This window comes from Colletotrichum abscissum (assembly GCF_030869225.1).
Source record: "Colletotrichum abscissum strain IMI 504890 chromosome Unknown Scaffold_1.1, whole genome shotgun sequence".
NCBI lineage: Eukaryota > Fungi > Ascomycota > Sordariomycetes > Glomerellales > Glomerellaceae > Colletotrichum > Colletotrichum abscissum.
Genome location: NW_026849987.1, coordinates 1,735,952 through 1,756,899, shown reverse-complemented (window position 1 = coordinate 1,756,899; position 20,948 = coordinate 1,735,952). Strand labels below are relative to the sequence as shown.

Here is a 20,948-nt window from a genome sequence, read left to right as displayed (position 1 = left end):
ACTCCACACCCCACGGGGAACGCTTTCTATCTCGCACCCAATTCTTTCAATCGATGGACACTAATCGCAGGAGGCTTCGGTAACTGGACTGGCAGCGACAAGCATAGTGGTGAGAGTTTACCGGTGCCCCGCACTCGGAGATAGTTTCACTTACACGGGCAGTAGAGCGGCGGTTTCGATGCGGAGTTGTGTGGGGAAAATCCCGAGAGGGTGTGCTGCATCGGCAGGCTCATGACCTCGGCCTCGGGATTGGGGCGGATGTTGTAACCGCAGGTAGAGGATGAAGCACTTGAAGTATGTTCAATCCGTATCTATAAGACAACATGAACGCGTTGTGGTACCATGAGTGAAAGCTTACTACTAAGCTCTTTCTTCCTTGCTCTGAAACTAGTTCATCGCGCCACGCACCAACAAGCGATCTTACAGCACTTGCTGGCCGGATACTTCAGCGTCATACAAAATGCCTTGCCCTCAACCTCGTCGTCTTCCCCCCGGCTGGAACGCCAATGACTTTGAGCGTTTCGTGGAGTCCGTAGTCCCAATCGTAGGGGCAGAGAACCTCGACATCATCTCCGCAGACAAGGAGCTGGCCGATGGAGACTACGTCAACCCGTGCAAGTCTCACGACATGCACGCCGTCTATGAGAGGGACTTTTTCGTATCGTGCGCCATTGTCAATCCCAGGTCTGTCCCCGAAGTCCAAGATGTGATGCGGCTTTGCAACCAGCTGCAGATGCCTGTCTGGCCCTTTTCCATTGGCCGCAACACGGGGTACGGCGGCGCAGCACCGCGAGTTCCAGGCAGTCTCGGCATTGAACTCGGAAAGCATCTCAACAAGGTCCTCGAGGTAAACGTCGATGGAGCTTACGCTCTCGTCGAGCCTGGGGTCACCTTTGCTGGTCTTTATGAGTATCTTGTCAAGACTGGCCTCAGCGAACACCTGTGGCTAGATGTACGTTCTTCTTTTGCAAGGACCATGGAAGCGGTTTTCTGACCACGGATTTAGGTGCCTGATCTTGGAGGTGGCTCAATCATTGGTACGAATCACGGCTTGCCTACATATAGTCCTCGACTGACGTACACGTGCAGGGAACACTCTTGAGAGAGGTGTCGGTTACAGTAAGCGCTGAAGGCTGGCCTCAACCATGACCCGTATTTGTAGGCTGATTACTTTGGGAATCTTGCAGCGCCTTACGGAGGTAAGATGTCGTCGAGAAGACTGTTGTACTAAGTTGATCATACCTCTGATTCTCAGCAGATCACTTCATGATGCATTGCGGTATGGAGGTCATTCTCCCCGACGGCACCCTCATCCGCACTGGCATGGGAGCGCTTCCGGACCCGTCTTCAGGGAATTCAGACCTTCCGCCCCATGAACAGAAAGCAAATTCTGCTTGGCAGCTGTTCAACTATGGGTTCGGCCCTTACAACGACGGAATCTTTTCCCAGAGTAGCCTTGGCATCGTTGTCAAAATGGGAGTGTGGGTGAGTCAACCATGTCTTTCTCCTCAGTAACCTGATCCTTGACCAAGAGTACATGTGCTGACAGTAACCGTGAAAGTTGATGCCGAATCCTGGAGGATATCAAGCCTACATGATCACATTCCCTCGCGAGGATGACCTGTCAGAGATCGTAGATATTATCAGACCGTTGCGGCTAGTAAGTTGAATACTTCCGTCTCTCGATTAATTGATCGACCTACGGAGACTGACGAGAATAATGCCCACAGCAAACAGTCATTCAGAATGTGCCCACTATTCGTCATTTACTTCTGGACGCCGCCGTAGCTGGTAATAAGGCTTCTTATACGAACAAGACCGAACCACTATCCGATGAAGACCTTGATGCGATCGCAACCAGACTAAATCTTGGTCGCTGGAACTTCTACGGTGCTGTCTATGTAAAGAACCTCTTTAAGATCCTTTCGGGCGCTGTTCACAGAAACAGTGGCTAATCCCTATCGCGATAGGGCCCGGAGCCTGTGCGGAGATTCTTTCTTGATACCATCAAGGCCGCTTTCCTAAAGGTTCCCGGCTCAAAGTTCTTCCTAGCGGAGGATCGAAACGAACCATACAGCGTCTTGAAGACAAGGGAGAAGACCTTGCGAGGCGTTCCTTCCCTGGACGAGCTTCGTTGGGTGAGGTATGTGTCTAGCCAGCATCCTGTCATATCTGGCCTATCCTGACCTTGACATCATAACTCAATATTGTCCAGTTTACTGATCATTGTTACAATAGCTGGCTACCAAATGGTGCGCATCTATTCTTTTCGCCCATCACAAAAATTTCTGGGACGGACGCCAAGCTCCAATACGAGGTCACGAAGCGCAGGTTCGCAGAGGCTGGGCTCGACTTTATTGGCACCTTCACCATTGGTATGCGAGAAATGCGTGAGTGCCCTCTATTACTTCAGCCAACCTCGTTATATACACGATACTGAGAGAGTTTGCAGACCACATTGTGTGCATTGTCTTCAACCGCGAAGACCCTCAGCAGCGCTCGAAAGCGCGATGGTTGATCCGGCAACTGATCCAGGACTGTGCAGAACGTGGCTGGGGCGAGTACAGAACACATTTGGCGTTGATGGACCAGATCGCAAATACGTATAACTTCAACAACAATGCTCAGATGAAGCTCAATGAAAAAATCAAGAATGCGCTGGATCCGAACGGCATTCTTGCTCCTGGGAAAAACGGCATTTGGCCAAAGAAGTACGACAAACGGGAATGGGTGCTTCGAGATGATGAAGCAGACATGTTGTCTAGCGGTAGGAATCGCGTTATAAAGAGTCACTTGTAGTAATGCCACAATCGCAGTCAAATACTGCTACGTATCATTTGAGCCACAGATGACCACACCCATTGACTTCAGCTCGTGGACGCCATGAAGGAGCTGACGACTCCGGGCCCGCAACCGGTCAGCCCTCAGGCACCGGAGGCTTGGCACATGCCCACCGAAGCCGTTGCGGCACCATTTAAATTGGCTTCGCACACCCAGGTCGCCGAAGTCCGGACCGCACACTAGGTGCCACCCTCCGTTCCGGTACCCACTTATGCGGGGTAAGAATGCCATCAGGCAAGCCGATGTGGCCCCCCACTGCGGTGACGAGGTCTCGTGAAGTGGATGAACCCCTCAACTCAGCCAACGTTAACTATCACGTTGTTCATAAACATGTAGGTGAAATAATTTGACTGTCACTGCTAAAGAATCTCTTTAGAAACGGTAGAGAGACAGGCGGGTGTTCTTTTCCCCCTTCCTTAGCTTCGACCGTCCCTCATCATGTCTAGATCATGAATAACCCCATGGCGTATTCTTTTAACAAAGTCGTTGGCAGTAAAGTCCCGTGCGTGGTTTTAAGGGAGAACCACAGGCGATGGTGCGACTGGTTCTCGGAGGAGCCCTCTCGATCCCTGCGGCGACTTCTACTCTCTTTGAGCCTTCCGAAGGGTGAACTCGACCAGCATCCTGGCTGTCTTGCAAGAGGCTGCTCGACTTATCCTTCCGGCTATATGAAATAGGTCTTGGCTGCTACTTGAGATTCTGAACACAATAAGGGTTATGTGGATCGTCGCCTTGACTACCAACGTAGTGATGCTTCATCTGGTGATTGCCGGCGGTGGCGGTTAACATTAGCTTGCTTCCCCGTGATCTTTTCAGCCTTTATATTATTCATTCATCAGCAAAGGCAGAAAATAGATCGAGTATTGTACATTCATGAGCATTTTACCCTCTCGTTGAATGTAGGTAAGCACTACTGACCAGGAGTGGTCGGTCACACACGTTCTTCAGCAAAGAAAATGCCTTGGTCCAAAGGAGTAATCTCCATAGTCATGTTCGTCACCAATCGACGAAGCTCACTTGATACGTTTGATATGTTGCTTGGTAAGGCAGAGTACTTAAAATGGAAAGGGTGTTCATCAACAACGCTCTAATTGAGCTACCTACCCTATGCAGCGACTTGTCACCACCCAGGACAAGATCCCAATATTTCCAAACGACTATATCCAATCTTTTCTCGAGCTTTGTGCCTTTGCCGACATGCCTAAGTCTAAATCAGCAGTCAAGTCCGGAAACACACCGTATCCCGGAGCCTTCTTGAACAGTGCCGGGCTATTGAATGTCTGGAAAACGATTCCTGGTTCTGCGGAAGATTACACAGTCGAGATCAAATTCCGCGAGTCAGACCATAGGCCAATCATTGCCGAGCGGATCAAGATTGTCGCAACTGGCCATTATGTCGAGACCAGAATGGCCTGGCTCGAGCCGTTGCATAGCACGGTCCCAAAGACTGGAAATGGCGATACTGGTATACCAAACCACTGTTACTCTCGAAGCGCTTGGTACGATGCGAAAACTCAAGACGGACCGTATGACCCGGAAAAGGCGCGTCCCGAAGGCGGCCAGTCTATCGAGTTCATCATCGAGGCCGCGACTATGGAGATGCGATGGTTGAGGAACCTAAATGACCCTCGCCAGCGATGGGATATGCTTACTCCGCTTCAAGGAAATGCTCATAATTCGGTCGAGACGGAGTCGTAGTGGGGGGATGAACTCGTCATGCTCCCTGAGGCTCCCACCTCATAGGAGATATTGCCGCGGGTAGGGTGCTAAGGCAGCTTTTGTCAGCCTGTTGCACGCACGTCTTCAACAAGACAGAATCAATCAAATGTTTAACTGTTTTGTTATTTATGTGACAAATGGCGCGCTTTCGCTCGTGTTCTGATGGTGAATACCTGATGCCCCCCTTGCCACAGAGTTCTCTAACAGCCGAGTTTCCCCCTTCTTGCCGAACCGGTCAGCATGTGCTGCTTCCTAGATGCGCTACTTTCTATCAGAAGACAAGGAGTGCGCTCACAGATCATGGGGTATCCTTACTGCACCGGTGGAAGTCACTCCGCCGCCATAGTATAGCTCTTTTGCGCCTTATTTGGTAGTGCAGTCTGGCGGGGCGTGACTTCTGTCATCGACTAAGAACCTGATCATACTCAACTGAATCAATCTCATCGGCATCCAGGGACAAGAATCAGTAAATAAATCCGAGTCTAGTAAAGGGCGTATCAAGCTCGAGAGTAGGTTGGATGAGTAGAATTGCCAAGTGTTATCTGTAGCATGCTCATCTGACTGAGTCGACTTGTAGCTATACGTCTTGTATCTTGATTCGTCATCAGAATCTCTGAAACAGGCTCTGAAGCGCTGAACGATGTGGGGAATACCTAGGTAAAGTTTGTTCAGATCCTGAACAGAAGTATCGTCGTCTTTCATTATGGTGTTCATCTACCGACACTAAGCGAGGGGCGGTTATTAGCGAGAGACTTCTCTTGAATCCTGAATATATGTTCGGAAGTTCCATGAAATTTTTCCTTTGTGACACTGAACAGTAGAAGTCACATGGGTTCTTCAGCAAAGACGGCTAATGTCACACAACGAAGGATCCTTTGATGAGTATAAAGGAGAAGTTCACCGCATAGTCTATACTCACTACTCCCCAGCAAAAGTGCCTCCTTCGAAGTTGTAACTTCGCTTGGGAAGTTCAAGTTTTCAAGTCTTCAGCGTAGGTTAAGTATGAGAGAAATCGTCTGCATAAATGCTATGGATTGGCTGCCTATCTACCGAGTATTCACCCCCTAGACAGCGTCCTGCAATTCAAGACCATTACGTCCAATATTTACTCAATTCGCCGCAGTCTTTTCAACAATGTCTAGCGCTAAGAAGCCCGAGACAGTGCCAGAAGCTACTCCAGACGATATAATCAACCCCAAGGAGTTCGTCGGCACCTATTACACGTACCGTCCTGAAAAACCCGATCCAAGGAAGGAAGAAAACCAGTATGAAGTCGAGATCTGGAAACTTCGATCACAGAAAGATAATCATGGAAACACTGAACCAGTCCTTGGGATGAGATACACTCAACTTAAGGGCGGAAGCGAGGGCATTGTGAAGTATCCGAAGAGAATTGGTCGCCTGGCACGACTCTCCACACTCATCGGCGAGGGTGGCAGATTCTGGGCACGAAGTGGGCTCACGGAAGTCGACCTTGGAGCGGACGGTAAACAATCGGGGCCCTCAGGCATCCCCATATATACTGAGGAGGAGCACAAAGTTGAATTCGCGTTCAACAAAGTAGATGCTCTATGGGAAATGAGATGGACCAACGACTTCGACCACGAGGGTCTGGTACTACTTCGAAGGAAGCAAGACAAGTAAACAGAGCATGATTGGAAGCGTGTGTACATGGCCAATGAATCTGTTCAACTTCATGTACGTGGTAGCCAAACCTGACCGAGGCGGCTGGAACATCATAGCGATGGACCGCAGCTATTTCAGGTCCACTACCCGCACCTCTGCACCACTCTGTGAGGAGCACATTGAGTTCTCAGATAAGGCGATAGACTGCGTAGATACTAGGTTTCATCAATGAAGCGCCCTCTATACAAAAGTCTTTGACTACAATCGGCTAAGGGGCCAACATTGCCTCCATGTTACAATGAACAAACTATGTCGACGGAAGGCTGTGAATAGAAACCGTTTCAGAGATATTGACGACCTGTGTTGGCTCAATTTCATTGCCTTTGGATCTTAATATTTACGGACAGTGTGACTGAATTAGGCGTGGAAGGTCCAGGTCAACGCACCTGCCTACGAATATCTAGCCCGTAATCCATCTTCACAGACCGTATTCCCACCTCGGCCAAACGGGAGTGTATTCCACCTCCACAGAGCGTATTCCCACTTCGACTAGAGGATACATAGGACACAGATTCGAAGGAAGGAGTGTCTCCCCGGTACAGCGCAAGCTTGCTGGGGCCACGTAGCCTGGTGGTTAAACGGGTGATGAATAAACTGGGACGCTGGTTTTTCGTAGGGATAGGGTTCGAACCAACGCCCGAGCTTTTTTTGTCAAACATCGACTCCTCTGCTATTGCGCAAGGTATTTTATTTTGGTATAGTGGTGAGTGATGTTTTGTGGAGTTGTTGGTATAGTGAATGAGATGCGTCTCGTGTCCCACAGGATCAGTAGTAACCGTGATGTTTTTGTTCATCAGACACGCAAACAAGCCTCCTTTTCTTCCTCGTACGCCGCCACTTTGATGCAAATATTACCGCATTTTTTGCCTGCTTTGTGACGCCAAACCTCACCTTCCCGTTGGATATCATCAGACCTTGAATCCTCATCCCACCGCCTCCCCTCACCCTTGTATCCAGGAACCCCCGACAAAACCAAAAACAAAAGCCTAGATTTCCGGTATCATACCCATCCGTTCCTCGTATCTAAACTAAGCATCCCTTCCACTCCCATTCCATCCTACCTTACCCGCTAGCTCCATTCCCATTCAGCCCTCCCGTGGCTGCCTCCGCTGACACCTCTCCATCCCCAGTCCACGTCAAATCGTCCATGTTCGCCAACACAGTCCACGGATCGATCCCCATACCCGGCGGAATGGAGTCAAAGTTCATATTCATAAAAGAAACCGGATCCGTGCTAGGGGCATACTGCAAGCCCCTCGAGTCCCACGTCGTCGTCGATGTCGATGTCGACGAGGACCCTACGGCGCCACCGCCCAGCATCGCGTTCTGAATGCTCGTGATATCGATAATCTCATTGACGTTCCCGCCCCCACCGCCGCTACCGCCGGCACCCTGCGTGGTGCCTCCATCGTCCGGCGAAGACGTGCTACCCCGCACAAGACCAGGCGGCGTATCGTTACTGCTGCTCCCGCCCGTCGACTGCGACGGCGTGCTCTTGTTGAACACGGACGTTGGCGACGGCTGTCCCGCCGCGGGACTCCGGTGCGGGAGGTTGACTGGAAAAGTGGCCGTTCCTGCTGTTGGTCCAATAATGCCGCTCCCTCGCAGGAGTCCCGACCCGAACCCGCCCACGCTATCGATACCAGAGGCCACAGGCACCGGCGGACAAGCAAAGGCGGCCCCTTGCGCCATGCCCGTCACGTCCGGGCTCTTTGTCGATGTAGTCGTCGTCGACTCCGATGTCCGCTTCCGTTTATTCGGCCCCATGTCCCGCGTATCAATAGACGCCGATGAAGACGGCGGGCCCATCCCGATAGGCTGGTCGAACTTCCCGAGCGTTGGCCCGAGCATCGGGTTGGTGCCGCCCATGGACACGGGGGTGTTGCAGCCGCCGTCGTGCTGCACCCTGATCGGGTAGTGCTCGTAGGCGGTGCCCTTTGGGTTGCCGAGCGGCAGTCTGCCGGGCAAGGGCGGCTGGATCTCGGTGTGCTTCGAGATGGACGTCCGCGCGAGCAAGGGAATGTTGGACGACGTCCAGCCAAAGAGGTTCTTGTAGTGTGCCAGATTGGGCAGATCGATGACGCCCGACAGGCCGTTGCGCTCGATGTCCATGAAGATCTGCTGGAGAAAGGCCTGCGTAATAATGTGCCGCCGACCAATCGCCTCCATGGCGTTGATGATGAACTTTAGATTCTGCAGGTCCGCCGTCGAGAAGCCGGTGTCCATGTTGCACTTCGCCGAGTACACGTACACAGACGCGGCCGAGTACAGCGATAAGGCGACCATGGGACTTTTCTGCAGTGCATGAGCGTTTCCGAAGCCGGGTTCGAGGCGGACGTGGCTTTCACTTACATAACCCGAGTTCATGTGGCTCGTCAACTTGATGATGCTCACCACCTCCTCGGCCGCCGTCCGCAGCCGCAGCTCCGAGGCGGCCTTGAGCGGCTCGGGGAGCTTGTTCCGCTCGATCCTGTCAATCGCGGCGTGGTGGAGGCAGATCACCGAGGCGTGTAGGTTGAGGTTCGTGTGAACGGACGTAGGGTCGCGCATGCTCTGCGGCAGGCGGAAGCGCTCCGGCAAGAACATGAAGGCGCTCGAGAGCATGTTGTCAATGTCCCTGTGCCGCTTCCAGAACTCGCCGTACTCGACGTCCGCGGGCCTGTCGTTGGGCCGCTCCCAGTGCACGTGCTTCAGGAGCATGTTGAAGATGTAGCACATTATGACGGCGCCTGCAAAGGTCGAGTACGAGGCGCCTTGGAACGCTTCTGGTAGGGTAGATGTTTCTTCCTCGCGGGCCGAGTTGAAGGCCTCTTCTGACGAGGGAAGATGTGTGGTGATCTACCGATGGTCAGTATTCAGAAGGGAAAAGGGGGGCGGACATGCAGGGAAACATACTTCGTTGGGGTCAATGAGAGTAGGCCAACCAGTCGCAATACTTGCGTGGCAGTCGATGCAGTAAGCGCCCCAAAACGCCCTCCGCCGCTCTTCAAGGTCAACCCACGACGTGGGCGGCGCAAGGGTCGGCGCCATCTCCTGCCCGTCGCCGTCGATGCGGTGAAGGCCCATCATCTCCACGAGCCGTACGCACTTTGCGGAACTCATGGCCGCTCTCGTGAAGAAGAGAGACCTCGCCTCGTCCGTCGCGATGAGAGCCCACGCTTGCGCATGTTGGATAGTGAGGAAGTGCTCGCCGAATCCCTAACGTAGTAGTGTGAGCGTCAGCGAATTCTATCCAGAGCATAGGGTGAGGGAGAGGGAGAACTCACCTTCATCTCATCCGCATCTGCGTATTGTCGAGCCCGTTTGTAGAAAATGTCGTGATACTGGCTATACTTCTCATGCCCGTTGGAGGCCATAGACCAGACCGCGTACTGCAGACACATGGGCGGACGTTTATGAGGCGCCGAGTAGAACGCCTGGAGATATCGCCCAGGGTGAATGATAGGGATGAAGTGCTGTTGCCTCTCAAAGAAGCTCTTGTTTCTGGTTCTCCAGTCAGATATGCTCGTGCCATTGCGAGAGCAGAAAAGGAAGACAGCGTCAGATGCCAACATACAGCTCCTCCATCATCTCAAAAGGGGGTAGAGCTTCTGAGAGCCCCAGCCCCATGAGTTCCCCCGAGGCATTGGCAAAGCTTGGTGCTTCAGGTTGAGAGGGCGGTGCCGTCTTGTTCATGTTCACTCCCGTGTGAAAACCAGACGATCCGTCGTCAAAGGTACCATTCTGCATGGCCATGATCGTCTCAATGTCGACATGGAAGTCGTCCATGCCAATGTTGATCCGGCTATCCAGGTCACCCTCAGAAGGTAGTGCCCCATTGCCCTTGTTGGCAGCTTCTTTGAGAAGATCCTCCACTTGGGCTATACATATTGGTCAGTAACACGCTCCTTTTGGCGGAAAAGTATATGAGAGCGCATTACCTAGCCTCTCTTCGAGCTCCTTCACATTCTTCCGCTTGAACGCGGGCTTCCTCCTGGATTCCGGATACACACATTCTCCCTTGACTTTCAAGCAACGGCTACATGCCGGCTTCACTCGATCACACTTAAGCTTCCGGGACCGGCATGTCACACACGCCAACGGCTCCGAACCGTTGGCGGCGGAGCCCGGAAGGTCCGCTTGTACGCCGTCGTCAGTCTCCATGATGAGCCGCAAAAACTTCCTTCCGAGACCTCGGCAAGCGGGAGATAGGGAGAAAGTGCCGGGAGTGGGCCTCGGCGGCGCCGGGGGGGCTCCAAGACTCAGGACAACTCGGAAGATACGGGAGAGAGTCGGACTCGGGTGGGCTGCAGCGTGACGCAAGAGACAATGGGTACGTAATGCGGGCTTTGGAGAAGCACTATTGCGGCGAAAAAGGCCAAAGAGTAACTCACAGTTTCTCTGTGGCCCTTTGCTACACTATTAGGAACAGGTCTACACCAGGCAGATACGCGCTCGAGCGTGTGCCGGCCCCATTCTTTACTCAGTCGGACAGTTTCTGCACCGATGTCCGATGTCCGAGATGGATCTAGTGCCTCGTTCTGATTGGCTCTGGAGAGTTCTATGACGAGCCTTCTGTGATGACTCATCATGAGCCCCAGGAGTTGAACAATTCGATCTTCTTACTGCCCAGAGACTGAGCGACCAATTGTGCACGCTGCTCTCCACGTGGGTTGCAATTCATGTAGGTATGCCAAGTCTGTTAAACGGCGCAAAATGGATACTAACGACGTCGAGATCTTCGGCGCCGTTGCCGGACACTGTCCGATATTCTCCCGCTCTTCAGCCGATAATTTGTGGAACTCCGCAAACTCCACGCGCGGATGGATTGGCCGACACTCGGCGACCTCTTCCGGTGATCTCATCCCATCCGGCTCCGGCTCGGCCGAGCCTTCCGCCTAGCCGCTGCTAAGTGCCCTTTTTGGTGGCTCTTGGCCCGGTGATCTTCGCCAGGAACGCTGAGGCCGATCGCAGCACCGCAGTTGCGCAGGCTCACGGACAGCTCGGGGGATGTTCAACGATCGGCGGAGGCTCATCGCCGCCTCCCCTGGATGATCTGGATCCATCGCCAAAGGCCGAAGTTAATGGCGAGCCGACAGCCAAGCTTGTCAGTGTCCCCAGAGCTAAGGTATCAGGTGAAAGTAGCCGACGAAGAAACGTCTGCAATCTTGGTGATGACGAGTTTTTGAGTTTGCGTCGTCAAAAGACTAAAATTCTCCGTGGCGCCTCAGGAACGAATACCCAACGTGATGGACAGAGTTGCTGCACTCTGGGCCCTGGGTCAAGGTGTTCACCGACTGCCATCCCAATTGTGCTGTCATAGCATTCGGCCATAGGGCGAATACCTACCTACAGTGCCTGAGTGCCAGTCTCTCGTGGTCAGTCGCGGTCAGATGGACTGTTCTCACCTTGGTGGGACGATCACGAGTGATCACACCTACTCTCATTCGTCACAGTCGACGGTCTGAAACTCTGTTCTTCGAAGGATGACGGGAGATCCGGCTATGTACTTCATCGGTGAAGCGTGTCGAGGAACGGCAGCCACTGACGATGGCGCCCGCCAGAATCAAGGTGACGGCCAGGCCTTCCAACTACGCCTTGTACGGCATCCTCCTCGTAGTCGCGAGTGTGATTTGCAACGGAGTCGGGAAATTACCAGTCGAAACCGCGCCGAGAGAATTGCCACTAGTCTCACATTGCTGCCGAACTAAAACACGGGCGAGCGTGGAGGATTGACGCGCGCCGAACGCCACGGTCCACTATTCCACCACGCTTCCAACACTGTCCCTCGGTTGAGTATGACACCAAAGGTAGCACCATTGACTGGATTTGAGAAGCCGAATATGCGAGCGAGACATTGAACCTTTTGACAGCTGCACACGGTATCCCAGTCTAGCGCCTCATGGCAAAAGACATCGTTAGGCTTGGCCCCAAGGCTGATGATCGTCGTGGTCTGGATGTCAGCACAACGCCGAGTGAGAAATTGACACACGACGGCGTTTGGGGATAATCATTCAACGAACGCGGCCAAGAGATTTTGAGGTTGACTACGAACTGCCAAGAATGTCTCTTGCGCAGGCAGCGCTTGCCCGCCACCGCTTGCTGACTGGGATGCTTGGCTTACTCCTCTGCGGGGCCGAAGCGACCACAGATCGCGAGTTCTTCGGAAGGTATTTTGTGTGGCACTAAGAGGATTGCTCAAGTGGCTTCTCGGGAGGCCAGTTTAGGAATATGTGGGCGAGAGACTTGACGGGAGATGAAGCCAACTAAGATTGACAAGCCGAACGGACCCGGGGATTTCGGTGTTTGGCGCAGGACTCTTGCTGATCAGGATCGACGGTGGCCCAGGCTTCATGATCTTCCCGCCGCGTGGTCAGCAGACAAGCCGTGATCTTAGTGATTCTCGAAGATTGGCGACATGGATTTGGAAACTTTGTAATGCCCTGTTATCAGGGCTGTGCGTAGGTAAATCCAGCCCCATCAAAGCAAAGTATGAGGATTGCCATGATGGTAGAATGAAAGGGGCTGGAGTGGCCTCTGTTAGGTGGTTTCACCAAAAATATGCTGTTTGGCTTGCTGCCAGTGGGTGGTGCCCTTCAGACTTGTCATCTGAGCGCCCTCGTGTTCTGTGCATCCTTCAAAGCAGCCGCGCATCGGAGGAAGGTCCCAGCCAGTTAGAGTCGAGGAGCCAAACGCACCTGACAAGGGAGCAGACAAGCAACGGGGATCGTCGGCCGTTGCGATTCAGGGCAGCCCTCGTAGAAACACTAACTTTGAGGATGAGAGACGAGCCGACGTGGGTTAGGCTGGGGAAGTACCTATGACCGCCCGGTGCGTTGCGAGTCGAGTGGAACCAAGCGGCTGACGGGTGTGAATCGGGATAGACGTCAGAGCAAACTATGTTTTGAGGAGTGAGGATGGGGCCAGGGACAACTCACAACTTGTGAAGTCAGTGACACTCCTTGGCTTTCGGCAGGCCAGGCCATGCTAGACTGACCTTCTCAGCCTGCAGGGCACACTGGTCTTGAGGAGGCAAAGTGTGATAAGCGATGGGGGGCACACACGCAGAAACGATGTGTTGGAGACTCTGATTGAGTGAGCCAGGCAGCGTGATGTTGGGAAGAGGCCGCTCTAGGCTTACGCCTTGAGTCAAGGTCCGAGTGTGGCCCATTATCGTGACGAAACATAATGCAAGGTGGAGATGGTATGGCGACGCTCTAGTGTCGAGTTATGCAACGAGAAGCCTCCCAAGGCGTCCACTGGAGTCTGGACGATGCACTGGCAAGCTGGCAGATGGGGCGGCGTCCAATGTCTCGCTGACTGGCACCTCAAGTCAGGTCGCATTGCCCTACGTTGGCGGCAACCGCAGCCCCAGATCTGTACATACCTTGGGTCGCCATGCGTGACATGCTCGGATTGAGGAAGGAAGCACTCTTTCTGAGGCCCTCTGTGATCCAGTGACGAGCTGGTTCTGTGAGAGCAGGTGCAAGGCGCCACGGATGTACTAGTTCTTCTGGGTCATGACCCAGCAAGCAAGTAGCAGTGTCCAGCATGTACCTAGAGAAGGCATAAGAGGAGGATATCCTGCTCACGTACCCGCACTTGTACATAGGTTGGTACTATGCTACAGTGTTTATGTGGGATACCTGACCGCTGCTCCGTTTTTGCAGAGATTTACCTTGCTTGGCTTGAATCCTCGAGTGACTAAGGTAGGTAAGTGTCTCTGAACGGACCATTGGGGCATAGTCCGAGGAAGCACGGATGTCGTCGGGATGGAGGTGACGGCGGAATTGGTACGAGGGCATCGCTTGAATGGTAGGTGGGATATCCGTCTCTCGCGACTAGGTATTCGTGGTTGATCTTGCGCAGTAGGCACAATATTGTGTCCATTCTCTACTACGTACCTGCGACAGGTAAACCTTGAATCGTAAAAGCCTTGTCAAGGAACAAAATCTCTTGGAGCATGGGTCGGAAAATCCGCAAACTACTACGCGGTAAGTACGCAGCCGTTGACAAGTCGAGTGGCATTCAGGCTCGATTGAACCAGGGCCAAACCAGGGCGGCTGCAAGATGGCGACCGGGGCCCGGCGATCATTTGCTGCGGATGATAGGCGGAAATCGGGGCGCCGGGATTATGGCAGCCATGACCGGATCATTCCCCACATGGCCCCCGTCCCTCCCTCCCCTACCCTTCCGCTTATAGCCCGGACCTGGAGGCTGGAGGATGGCAGCCATCCAGTCAGTGCTACATCGCGGATAATGATCGCGATACGGCACTGTTGGCAATGGCGATTGAGCGTCGTACATCACTGGAGTAGGGATTCAACGGTTCACGCCTTGCTTAAACGACGACAAACCCTTGTTCAATTGATACCTACTAGATATCTACCTGGTAGAAATAGGGAGGAAGAACCCCGGTACTTCCTAACGGTCTCGGTATCTCGATATGTTCCTGGAATACGTATACTCCCATTCTCATTGGTCGGCCCAACAGAAATGGAGCTGGATCAGAGCTTAGGTTGCCTGGGAGCTTATTTGAGAAAGGTACATCAAAGACCCACCCGCTCAGGCCCAGATTGGGAGTACCTTTTCGGCAAGGCCTGGAAAGGAAGGAAGGAACATGAAGCTCAAGTGGATCCCACGGGACTTCACCAACGTCAGGCAGAGGTACGTATCGTCGCTACTGGTCCGGACCGCCTGACCAGGGTTTACCGTGTACGTACCCTGGGCTTAGTGAGCATGGTGAGGTACGAAGCACTTCGTACCTTAGAGTTAGGTTGTGGGGCACAAGCCATCTTCAATCTCCAGCGTGAACGTCAATCCTCCACTCACAATCTTGCGTTCCCGTCCATTCTTCATCACGCTTCCTACTACTCTGTATCGGTAGTGTACGGAGAATGCGCTTCTTGGAAATCGACTTGCCGCGAAAGAGAAGAAAGATACTTCACACACATCACAGAGTTACATCCCCAACGGCTCTCCTCCACCGGCGAGTCATCGCTGGCATCCCTCTCGTACCAGGCCTTTCCCGGCACGTCAAGGCACTTTTGGTCAATCATCAATGATGTGTGCGGCACCCGCCCCTCGGCCCTCTCTCTGCCCGCTGCACGACGGCTCTGACAGGAGACACCTCGTTCCCGAACCGGCTCAGTACTTTGCTACGTTTCCGAAAACAAAGGGGGCCGAAGAAATTCAAATCATCAAGTGGTACCTGCTCAAGGGATTCGATACCCTGACACGTCTTGGCCTACCCATACACAGGAGAAGCATTCCTGGAGAACCCCAGCAGAAGTATTCGAAACATGGGGGCCCGGCGACTGTGCTCGACTACTTGTTGCTGCAGAACTTCTCAAAACGCCAACACGGCCGCGGCTATCCGCTAAGCATCCTCAAGAGGCGAACCAACTTCATGGAACAATTTGAATCCGTCAAAGGAATGCCCTGAGACAAAGACGCTCTCCTTCTACCCTTTCCAGATGCGCCTCATCGGCCTTGCCATGCGAGTCTGGCCGACCAACAGACAAGCCACAAACGCCAAAGAGCGAGCAGAGCACGAAACTAACGCTCCTGGCGCCATAGTCTATCGACCCTTGAATGCCCTCGAAACACTCCCGACATCCGCACCTTGGACCCTCTCGAATGAGTCTCGATACCTTCCGCCAATCCCAAACAGCCAATCGCCTTGACATGTATCGAACATGGCCCTCCACCAAGACAAGCATCGACTCCAAGTTCCATCTAATTATTGGCCTGCAAATTGTTCACCACGCCATGAAATTGCATGCTCACGACGCCCATCCACATAGCCCCAATCTGCTATCCTGGAAACGGAATTGCTTTCGTCGACAGGGCCCAGGCATCACGAACTGGCATCCCCCTTACGGATACATGATACATCCAGCCGCTATGGCTTGCCTTCATCCCAATTCCTCGTCAGCGCGCAAATCCCTGTGTTCGTTCTATGTGCCTGTATGATAATACTGTGGCACCGTGGTTGTCGTTGTCCAATGTAGATCCGCTGATCTCCGTGGACCCGCTACAGATTGTAGACCCGCCCGCCATTTCTCCATCGCGCCAACGTCGTTTGAACTTCTCCTCACCATACTCCCCGGTCTACCATGGCCATGCTCTCTAATGCTGCATCTCAAGTGGCGATACGGCATGTCACCATCCATCCAGGGCTTCCAGGTTCTTGCACATCTCCATAGGCATCACGCTTCGATTGCGCCGCGCAAGGTCGTTTGCATCTAACGCCTCCCAGCTCCGCCAGAAAGTGCCGAACAAATGAGAAAGTCACACACCCTTGGATGATGGATCTACGCCTTCCCATCCCAATATCTTTCGGCCTTCCTATTCTATGCTGCAGTAACAGGCCCTACGAACCTAGCGACGCTGACATGGCAAGCCCATGCCTTCTTTGGTCGCTCTCCCACCCTCACGCTCATTGATGGGCTGAGCTTGGCCTCGTTGCTGACATCCATGATAGCTTCCTGCCGCCTCAAGCTCTATTAACATTGTAACAGCGAGAGCCGTACCAGAAGGCGGAGTTTGACTCGCCAACCTTCCACCCCAAGTCTCATGTCCCGTGCCTGAGGGTGGGCAACTGACATCCCTTCTGAGCGCCGGCCGTTCTTGGCCCGGCTTGAAGCAACCGGACGTGCGAGCCCTGTTCCCTGTCGACGGCGGCCTTTCCTGGGTCTCGTCTTGTGTTGTGCTGCAGTCCACACGTTGTGAATCTGCACACCCTCCCCCCCCTTCTTCGTCCAGTGGCCGTTGCGACTGGCTGTCATCTCACACAAAGCTACGACGCTTGTGCATCGGACGCGAGGCCCAGTGACATCGCAATCACGACGAGTCTCGCTTCCCACTCTGGTTCGCCCTCATTCAACCTCTAGACACCTGCCGCACCTTGCATCGGGCCCAGTCACTTGTCAGGATTTTGCCGTAGCACACTGGCAGATGTTAATCTGACTTTCGGGCGGCAAGCCCAACTCCCTAAGAGCACACGCACGATATGAGAGGGGGGAAATGGTGCGGAAACGTATCGAAGGCCCCCTTTGGCTGGGTTGGTTGTCGAGATTGAGCTTATGGTGTAGTGGTGGTTGTTGCCTCGTACCTATCAAACTTCACACCCCCTTGGAAGGACTGACTTGCTTCCCCCTTCACGTCAACGTCTCAGCAAGACCAAGGTTACTTCATCGGATGACCATGCTAATGGCTCCGACCTGTTCTATTACCCCCCCTATCCAGCTGTCTTGGGTTCTTCTGTCACGACCAGTCAAGGGGCCTTCGAGGAGGTATCCTGACACCGGCAGTCGATCACTTTCGGCCTTGACACGGGCAACGTGGACCAGCGATCCATGTCCGTGTCTACCTGCCATTATGGTTCCTTGCTTTTTTTTTTTTGTCCCGGGAATTAATGAAGGTTTGCGTCCTGCCAAGATGTGAGAGACAGAGACAGGAAAAGGAGGTTTATCTCAACCACCTGCGGAAAGAGTAATTGGCAAAAGAGCTCCCAATGATCCACGGGTCATGCACTTGCAGCTTGCATGTAGCAGCAGCAACCTAGTCTGAGGACAAGTCAGGAGAGCAGCAAGGTTAGACACCCGCATGGCATGAAGGGTGGGAAAGCAACTGCAAGGCATCATCAGTAACTAGTAGTAGCATGCCAATGTTTCGCCCCATTGTCAAAGTACACTGGGGTTCTCGTGGAAGTACCTGACATTGAGGGTCCCCCTTCCGAGTGTGGGCAGAAAAGGAGAAAAAAAAAGAAAAAAAGAAGAAAGCCTCAAAGACAATAGAAAGGGCGGGATAGAACCAGTGCTCCTGTACGTACGCAGGGACTCAGAGGGTAGGACGGACGTAGGTAAGGTGGTCAAGGAGATCTGCAGCTCCCATTATCGAGATCGGGAGGCGTTGGTCCACTGCCCGAATATGCAACCAGGCAACCCACTTTCGCAGAGCACCTGAAGAAGAGAGGTAGTAGTGTAGTGGCGGGTGTCCATCCCACCTGTGCGAAGAGGTTGCGCCGTTGGCGTGCGTCTGCGTGGCTACCACAGCTTCGGCGACGTTCCCATGAGCCAGGCCCGCAAGGTAAGGTAGCGCGAAAGGACGGCGAGGCCTGCCACCGAGGGGAAAAGAAGGGTCGCACTCAGAACTCGAACTGCCCAAGGTGTGCCTCTGTGACGGGCGGCGCGGCGGGCCATGGGTAAACTAAGGTAGGGGACGTGTCTAGTTCCTGTGGAGTAAAGCATCCATTCCGGATATTATGTGTGTGAATGCGAGTGTGAGTGTGAGTGTGGTCCATGTATTTCGCAAGGCCGGCCGAGGATGGAGGTTTCTAAACATTTAGCCCGCTCCGCCTTTTCGGTGTTTGCTCCATCATGTCAATGTCATTGTGTGTTGGTGTGTTGTTGGGGTCCGGAGACTGCGGCTGGCCTCGTTTTTCTTGATGAACGATTACGCCACGGCATCCGTACTTAACTTTTGGTGTGGGTTGCTCAGGAACTGCAGGTACCTGACCTGACCTGACCTGACCCGATTTCACCTTTACGCTCCTGACTTCTCCTTTCTCGTATTATCATTTTCCGCGAGTCCCGTGATTCCCCTAGAGAAGGGGCGGCGGAAGGGGAGGGCCCCTCCCGAATCCGTCCGCGCCTGCAGCGCTCTTTGTGAAACCACCGAAAAAAGAAAGGAAAATATTTATTGCCCTGGCCTGATTTGATACCCGCCCCATCTCGTACAAGCACGCAGGGAAATACCTACAGTTTCGTTACCCATCCAATGTTCGGAATCCAGCGAATCAGCTGTAACGCCCTGACATGAAGCGTTAGTCTTCTTTTCACCTTTGTATGTCGGAGAAAGAGAGAAAGGAAGAGAGCTGCAGAACCCGAGGAAAATGGCTGTGTGTGAGAGGTTTCACGTTTCACGACGCCACATACATTACTAAACGCTGTCGGCCATGTACAACATAAGGTAGACTTACATGTACTCACACACAAAAATCACCAAACACACGCATCACCTCACATTAGAGCATACAGTAGCTTGGTTCTTCACCTCATCCTCCAGCCTCTGTGCCTCCTCAATCCTCGTCAGTCACTCGCTTTTTGCTGCCCACATGAACCACCTAATGTGATGCAATGTGCTTGCAGAAGTTTTGGACCTTCTCCACACAAACTAATCGCGTTGGAAAAAAAAGGCGGACTTGTTGTCACAACGAAATGGCGGGATAATTCCAAAGAGGGGGGGCCAACGACGAACTACAATACCAGACTAGTCAACTTAGCAAGCAGACATTAATTAGCCCGGCACCAAAAAAGAGCTCTAAGAGGGACACTAGAGAAAGAGATGGTGGCCTTCATTGAAGAAACTCGGTCAGCTTAACAATTTATTTAACACCAAGAGGGCGGCCGCTCTCTACCAATCTCGGAGAATTGTTGTAGGGGTTTGTCAACACAAACGTGCGTTTACAGTGTCTGATCTTGTCTCCATCCCGCCTTTTTGCGTGACGACTATTCATTCAACCATCAGCCCCTCGAGGAAAAGGGCCCGCCCGCTGCAGAATCCGTGTGTAATGACGGAGCAACCGGAGTCTGAGGGGGAAGAAAAAGAGGCCAAGCGGCGGTGACGGCGGGAAAATCACACAGAGACTGAGATCGAGGGAAGAGGCGACTGCAGTAGTCCGCCCTTTCACCTTGACCGTAAGTCTCTGAAGAGAAACGTCCATCCGCCGCGCACAAAACAACGATATCATCGACGTCTCGGTCACAACGGCACCGGCAAAAAGGCGGGAAACGGGGGTAGTTTGAAGGGGCAAAGCTGTAAACGGACGGACCTTTTCCGCGGGACTAAGAAGCTCGCCGCCCAGGATCTCGGGTCGCCGCCATTTTTCTCACACGCCTCCAAGTTCTCCATGTTCACACTTCAGCAACAACCGCACAGGTAAACGCAAATGCACAGCGATACGCAAAACGCATCACGCACACCCGCACATGCACATACACGCAGCCCTGGAGGGGGCTCTTACCAGCCCTCCCTCCTCCTCCTTCAGCCCTTGACTAAGGCAAGGTGATGAGCACGGTGAAAGCGCCCCGGTTGGATGGATGTGGAGAGCAAAAACGAGACCCAACACCATGCGTGTGACGTTGTCGGAATACCACGGCACATAGCCAGCCAGGCCTTTCGTAAGGCAGGGTAAGGAGGGGAGGGGTGGGAGTGCCTTTGGTTTGACTGTCATCCAGGAACTGGGAAACCACACAGACCTTTCATGTTTCTTGTTGCTTGATGTTCGAACACACACACACACACACACACTCGCACATATGCACATACATGCACACACATACGTACGTACCTCTCAGCCCAGCCTCTTGCTTTCTTGTTTAGTTGCCTAGTTGTAGAAAGTTACAGTGTTAGTGGTGATTGTGTTTTGTTGTGTCCGATTGGATCTGCGTGCAAAATGTAAACATTGCGCTTGGATTGTTCGCCGTCTCTTGACTTCTGTTCAGCTGAAGAACCAGAAAAGAGGCCCGTGGACTTGAAAGTCTCCCACGGTTTGTTTGTTTGTTTTGGACAAGAAATGTTCTACCAAAGAGGGATGTGACATAGGGAACATGTTTGTCTGTCACTGTCAAGAAACAAGCGCATCAGACACTGACACACCCACCCCCTTTTACTCTGAGGCAGGGCTGTCTTGCTTTTCCTATGGTGCCGGACTGTTG

The 20,948-nt window shown here is 53.1% G+C and overlaps 6 protein-coding genes across 6 annotated transcripts; 5 read left to right on the top strand and 1 right to left on the bottom strand.

The window, feature by feature from the left end:
• Window positions 1–460: 460 nt before the first annotated feature.
• CABS01_00541 (vanillyl-alcohol oxidase) lies at window positions 461–3,024 on the top strand (the record flags this gene model as incomplete). Its single annotated transcript, XM_060533922.1, has 9 exons — window positions 461–952; window positions 1,163–1,199; window positions 1,259–1,485; window positions 1,562–1,660; window positions 1,731–1,901; window positions 1,971–2,143; window positions 2,239–2,375; window positions 2,453–2,730; window positions 2,872–3,024. The coding sequence occupies 9 exons, from the start codon at window positions 461–463 to the stop codon at window positions 3,022–3,024; spliced, it is 1,767 nt and encodes a 588-aa protein (XP_060406436.1).
• Window positions 3,025–4,038: 1,014 nt separating this feature from the next.
• On the top strand, window positions 4,039–4,539 carry CABS01_00540 (uncharacterized protein; the record flags this gene model as incomplete). Its single annotated transcript, XM_060533921.1, has 1 exon — window positions 4,039–4,539. The coding sequence occupies one exon, from the start codon at window positions 4,039–4,041 to the stop codon at window positions 4,537–4,539; it is 501 nt and encodes a 166-aa protein (XP_060406435.1).
• Window positions 4,540–5,694: 1,155 nt separating this feature from the next.
• Window positions 5,695–6,204, top strand: CABS01_00539 (uncharacterized protein; the record flags this gene model as incomplete). The annotated part of the gene is made up of 1 exon (XM_060533920.1): window positions 5,695–6,204. The coding sequence occupies one exon, from the start codon at window positions 5,695–5,697 to the stop codon at window positions 6,202–6,204; it is 510 nt and encodes a 169-aa protein (XP_060406434.1).
• Window positions 6,205–7,308: 1,104 nt separating this feature from the next.
• On the bottom strand, window positions 7,309–10,389 carry CABS01_00538 (uncharacterized protein; the record flags this gene model as incomplete). The annotated part of the gene is made up of 6 exons (XM_060533919.1): window positions 7,309–8,541; window positions 8,599–9,084; window positions 9,142–9,444; window positions 9,513–9,729; window positions 9,803–10,106; window positions 10,167–10,389. The coding sequence occupies 6 exons, from the start codon at window positions 10,387–10,389 to the stop codon at window positions 7,309–7,311; spliced, it is 2,766 nt and encodes a 921-aa protein (XP_060406433.1).
• Window positions 10,390–14,295: 3,906 nt separating this feature from the next.
• On the top strand, window positions 14,296–15,670 carry CABS01_00537 (uncharacterized protein; the record flags this gene model as incomplete). The annotated part of the gene is made up of 3 exons (XM_060533918.1): window positions 14,296–14,553; window positions 14,795–14,892; window positions 15,247–15,670. 3 exons carry the CDS (start codon window positions 14,296–14,298, stop codon window positions 15,668–15,670), a joined length of 780 nt encoding a protein of 259 aa, XP_060406432.1.
• A 1,583-nt stretch (window positions 15,671–17,253) lies between these two features.
• Window positions 17,254–17,673, top strand: CABS01_00536 (uncharacterized protein; the record flags this gene model as incomplete). Its single annotated transcript, XM_060533917.1, has 1 exon — window positions 17,254–17,673. One exon carries the CDS (start codon window positions 17,254–17,256, stop codon window positions 17,671–17,673), a length of 420 nt encoding a protein of 139 aa, XP_060406431.1.
• Window positions 17,674–20,948: the final 3,275 nt, after the last annotated feature.